Genomic DNA, 6,000 nt, shown 5'->3' on the forward strand with positions numbered 1-6,000 from the left:
CATAAGTATATTACCTATAGTATCGGCCGTCTCCATGACAAGTTCTTAACAAAGTGATATAAGCAGATGAGAGACAGTCTTTCAAAATTCACCAACCAAGTGAGAGAGGTAATTGCGCGAACGGAATGCGAATTAGAAAAGTGCCGAGCTGTATTCTTTTACAGCTAAGCTTATTCCAAGCTTACAGGACTTGTGCAGTAAGATAGTCTCTCTAAGAACTCCCAAAAGGCTACATCACTCAAACTGGTAGTCGAAAGACTTCAGCACACAGCGCAGGCGAATGTGTGGAATTTTACATAAAGTCGCTTCTAATAAGGTAATCGAACCACCTCACCGTAATGAATACGTGCACCCAACACAATCCACTTCCAGTTCGATGGAAGCAACCCTTACTACCATCGTGGAAGCAGAATTTCCAGGGTAAGAGCAGGATAAACTGGATCTTCAGTCAGATCCGACCTATTGCTTGTCCACTGATACGCTTAATAAAGTAACTTTCACGCCATCCGAAACAAGCATATTAATTAACATTCTTCCAAAGCGAAAGGCGATGATACTGTAATCTAAGGAGTTAGGCCACGGAGCCTGACTCCTTAGATTACAATATCATCCGAGCTATTCGTAAGGCAAAGTCAAGCTTCCTGTTTAAATACGAGTTCATCAGAGTTCAACTGTGCAGTTGTAGAGTTATTTGGAATTGCAAGAGAAACGTTTTGAAAATTTTAAAGAGATTTTTAATGTTTTAGTAAGCTGATTTGGCGGCCTGAAAAAATAAAAGTTATTGCCTTTGACTCAAATATTTATTGCAGGCTTCGTGCGCAAGTGATCCAGTTAAAAAAATAAACAATAACGTCTAGACTCGCATCAGAGGCAGTTTCCTCCAAAGATTAGCTAATCGGAACATGGTATACTAAGCATTTATTTAAAAACTATCTAATTATCTGCAGTTCAGGTATACTTTATGTTGTATAGATAATACTTGCAGTTACATATACTATTAACTTGCTACATTACACTACAATGAGAAGATACACTTGCAATTACACTAATATCATTGCACTGCTGCTATGAATTCTTAGAATAATGTATTTAAAATGACAGTGCGATTAATTATTTATGTTTTATCCTTGCCTACAGTTGAATGCCTTATACTAGTTGTTCCCAACCTATGCTTCACTGACCCCTAACTGCTCCGAATGCATTTCCCAGAAATTTCATGGCAGCTTCAGAAAATTAACATGATTAAAAAATTCAATGAAATTGAAGAATACGAATCACAAAAGTGGAATGAAAATAAGAAAACCAGAAGTAATATCTGAACAGAAATTTGGCAAGTTGAATTTTGCCCCATCTTGCAGACAACGTTTGGCCATTCTGTAACCATTAATTCCAAAATTATTGCAAGCAAGATCTGTTTCTCACTAGATGACAAGGCTGAGTAAGAAGCCGCTTTATCCCACGCATTCTGTTGTGGGGAGGACATGTTTTAACTCTTTGTGTCCGGTCTGGAGACACCTAAAAATTATATTCCGTACGCACAGAAAAATTGAATGGAAAAGGACTTATAGGTTACTCTGAACCTTCTTTATTTATAGTAGTTGGCAGCTCAACGCAAACCAGTCCATTTATTTTACCCATGCTTAGTTTAAGACCCTCATTTTTCAAAGAAATCTTCCAGATTTTTTAGAGTATAAAAGGAATTATTTGAAAAGAAACTTCTACGTTATTTTTTGGCTGTATGTTAATCTCCTTATTCTATATTAGTTTTAAATTTTACCTTGAAACCTTGCCTAAAATCAAACGGCGAACCCTAGGTGTGCCCAGACCGGGCTCTCCGATAAACTAGAACAACTGAGAGTCTGTATTCTTTGTTTCTCCACATCTCATCGGTCAGTTCATTGACAACAATGCTCGTTTCAGCACTCTTTTCGAAGCTCTATTCAATCAGTGTGCCCACCTGGGCACACCCACAGAATTAAAACGATAAGTGCTATCTTCCCAAAATTTTACTTGCGTACTCCTCTAGGCCTAATTAGTCTGCCTACCTTTTTTTTTTTTTTTTTTTTTTTTTTTAAATCAAAACTCCGACTTTAAAGGTAGCGTGCCGGAAAGGGTTAATAGTATTTTACGGGAATTAAACGCTAGAGTCATTTCTTGCAGTATCTGAGTTATTTCTTAAAATGGCGCATTGGAGTTTTCTTGCCTATTGCCCTTCGAGAATTTGGACTAGCTAGCTTTTATTTCTATGGGGCTACGTTTCAAGGAAATTGGCTGTGTGTTTCACAGTTAATTTTATGCCATTAACATTGTGACTTCTCCTCAAGTTTTCTCTGCAGTTGACCTCTGTTTGATGTTTAGTTGTGTTCTTAGTATGTAGGCATTAATAAAGCGTTGGGTTTTGTTTTACTCATATGTTCTAATCTCGAATCATTGCGATATAGTATTTCCGGTAGAAAAAAGTTACACATATTTATTGATTTATTAATTCAAAAATGCAACTACAAGTGTCTCATTAAACGTATATGCGTTGTCTGCAAGAACTGACTCGAGCATTTAATTATCGTAAAATTTTATTAAAACAAGCCCCCCAACATAATGCGTGGGATAAACGTATATGCGTTTTGTCTCATTAAACGTATATGCATTCTCTGCAAGAAATGACCGAGCATTTAATTCCCGTATAATTCTTTTAAAACAACCCTCCCCCAACAGAATGCGTGGGATAAACGTATATGCGTTGTGTCTCATTAAACGTATATGCGTTATGTCTGAATTTAAGTCTACTGCTATTAGTAAAATTAAATCGCATTGTCTTCGATAATGAATAATAAAAACTTCAAATAATAAGTATTGAATGAACATATGTTTGAATTGAATCAGATGTAATGTTTCATATAAGGTGTTGGTGTATTTGATTATGGCAAAGCACACTAGGGCTATCTGCCTAAGGGGAGGGATGCCTTTCGTGGAGGACTTTCTAACGGAAACTGCCTCGTATACACGTTACACATGGGGAAAACCACGAAAACGCCCATCCAGCCAGCCCGTTCGCGGGATTCGAACCTCGGACCGAACTACCAGTGTTCAGCGACTTTACCGCTCGGCCGCTGGTGGGCTGTTTCATATAAGAAATTGGGTTTATTGCATGCACTATTTGTTTTTGCTCTCACAAATAAGCTAGCTTTTGTAACGCAAATAATTTGATTTATTGAACTTAGGAAGAGCTTTTACGTAAGGACAAGTTTTAAAAATAACATTTGTATTGGTGGTAGTTGAGAATAAATTAAAATATTATGGTAAATTTCAAAGCTTAAAATTTCATTTCATTTTTCAGGGACTGCGTAACTGTCTACCTAACGGTTTACTTTACATTACCTTACTATAAAACTCCTCCTTTCCTCTATAACATTATTCTTAAACACTATTACGTTGTAAGATACAAGGTAGGCCTCTAAAGTGGATTCTGCGAGTCAAGCAGATTGCGAGTCACTGCTTTACACATTATTGATCATATACTCGTACTATTAATGTAACAAGGTAAACAATAAATATATACTTATAGCCGCAGAAATCCTCTTTTGGGCAACTGCGTTTTTATCAGGGCATCCAAGTTGATGGTTTCCTGCCTTTTTGATGTTCCTGGTTTAATAGGCTGTTTATAGGTAGTCAAAATCTTTTCATTTTTAAATACACTGCCCAACATAGCAAATACAATATCATGACATAATGCGTAGAATGTGATGTTAATTGGTACACTGACAGAGCACGCCTATGCAAACAAGCATTGAAATATACAGATAAACCGTAAGATATATCATTACTACTCGCGGCGATGCAAGCCGCAACCCTACTAGATACAGTTCAATTAGTGTTCAGATAGTTTCCTGAGGATTAGAAGCCTATATGCTTTGAAACCTCCTCCAAAGTTCGTCCTTCGATAACGGCTGGAGCAAAGCAGACAAATGACGACCGATCACACCCCAAATATGATCGCTCAATGAAAGATAAGGGGACATCTCAGGCCAAGAAAGCAATGTAACATACTGCAAGGCTTTCGTCGGCTAACGAATGTCGTATGCGGTGTCTTGCTGGAAAATACCATTTTGCAGCCGCTGAAAGTAATGTAGCACAAACGGCTGCAGCACCTCATCAGTATATTCTCACGTCGTCAATGTGCCTCTGATGCAAAAGACGGGGGACCTGCTATCATGACTTATGGCATTCAAAATCATTATGCCAAGTTTACGAGCGGAGTTTCGTTCAGCAATATTAGTCGATTTGGCTCTATTTCTCCTATGCCTCCAGACTATTAACCGGTGACAATCATCAGACAAATATAACGATGACTCGTCGCTGAATACCACATGGTGCTATTCAGATGTTCAAAAAATATGCTGACGATACCATCGCAGTCTTTCGCGTTGACAGTTTGACATGAATGACTGTCTTCTCAAAGGGTAGCTTGTGTGAAGGAGCTTTCAGCCAAATGTCGGAAAACTGTTCTTATAGAAATTGGAGCATTCAAAGTTCTATGTACATTGCGCAAAATGCTCATAGTAGTCGACTGCCATCGCTTCTCTTCGTATGTGTCGATCTGTGCGTTCTGTAGCACGCTTAGATGGACCTGGTCTTACGCGTCTATTTATAGATTATTCATTGAAGCATCTAGAGTCTAGACCAATACTATGCACAGTAGATAAGTCTACGCACATTTCAACAGTGATAGGACGGTAAGACCAACCATCTGTAGGTAAGCCTACAGTTTGAATCCTCGTAAAACAGTCCGTTTGCCAGAATTGCCTACTGTGTCTTCGTCTAGACATTGTCTTCATTTACACGTGACTTCTCGTACGCTGAACTTCATGAAATTCTGCATTCCCAAAGTTGTAGAGAACAGCGATTGTTGGTTCGTCGACATTTCCCTCCCTTTTATAATATCGCCTATAATCACATGACCAACTTGCATCTTACGTAATCCTATGACTATGGATTCGCCGAAATTTGCATATTCATACGGCCGATTCTTCAAGGTATTGCATTTTTGTTTCTACATCGGACAATGTAAGTGCATAAGCTTTTACATAGTCATACTTTATGATGAAATAATATCGTAGAAACCCCCTCCCTCACCCAAAATTTGGAATAGCTGCTTATTACATAATTCTTTTCGAATTCGATTTCATTTTTTATGTCTTGAATTTCTGAAATATTAATTCTTAAATTAGTACGCTAATTGTAACTATTTATTTTAAGATGCTTTCAAGCATTACTTAGGATCAGCATATGAATGTTTTATGACATTCTATTTTAAAATATTTTAAGTATTTAGTACAGTTTAAAAATTTTAATGGCAAATTTTTCTCGATATTAGTTTGTTATCTGTTATTTTCAGATTACAGTTCATTATTATTATCATTATTTTTTTCTTTTGCAGCTCCAGTTTCTATTTATGACCCTCTACCTCCTGTTTATGTCTGCCATCGGTTGTATCACATCCAAGATCACCTTCGCTATTTGCGTTTTTTTGAATGTTTTCTTCTTTTTCCTGTTTGTTAATTACTACCGTCGAACATTTTTAACAGATGAGAATAAAGAAAAATGACATGAACAGTAAAATAATATAAAATTTATTTTGTTTTGTTCTATAACATAATTTAAAAGAAATAAAACTTATTTTATTTTATTGTATAATATACTGTGTAATTTTTATCTACAAATACACGCTACGTGATAACTTATTATAAAATGCGTATCACTTAAACATGCGGAATATATATATTTATGCAAGCATTCCATCAGCCTTATATAAGTAAGGTTTTATTCATGTCATTATAGGGGATTTTAAAACTGTTAATTGAGTGGCCTTAATTCAAAATGAATTCTTTAAATCTCTTAATTGTAGTTAGAGTATTAAATAATAAAACAATAAAATAATCTGAAATCCGTCCCACTTCTAACTATCACAAAAGAAGGTTTATAGCAATAACAGAAATGGGAGAA

At 36.4% G+C, this 6,000-nt stretch overlaps 1 protein-coding gene across 1 annotated transcript in view; it reads left to right on the forward strand.

Moving 5' to 3' along the window:
- Window positions 1-5,691, forward strand: part of LOC118200938 (very long chain fatty acid elongase 7-like) — a 79,014-nt gene extending 73,323 nt beyond the window's left edge. The window contains exon 8 of the mRNA XM_035372931.2: window positions 5,435-5,691. Coding sequence (XP_035228822.1) covers window positions 5,435-5,602 — 168 coding nt within the window. The 3' untranslated portion in view covers window positions 5,603-5,691. The remainder of the gene's footprint in view (window positions 1-5,434) is intronic.
- The last annotated feature ends 309 nt before the right edge of the window (window positions 5,692-6,000 follow it).

This window comes from Stegodyphus dumicola, chromosome 5, assembly GCF_044657685.1.
Source record: "Stegodyphus dumicola isolate Sdum_Otavi_A_Nest chromosome 5, ASM4465768v1".
NCBI lineage: Eukaryota > Metazoa > Arthropoda > Arachnida > Araneae > Eresidae > Stegodyphus > Stegodyphus dumicola.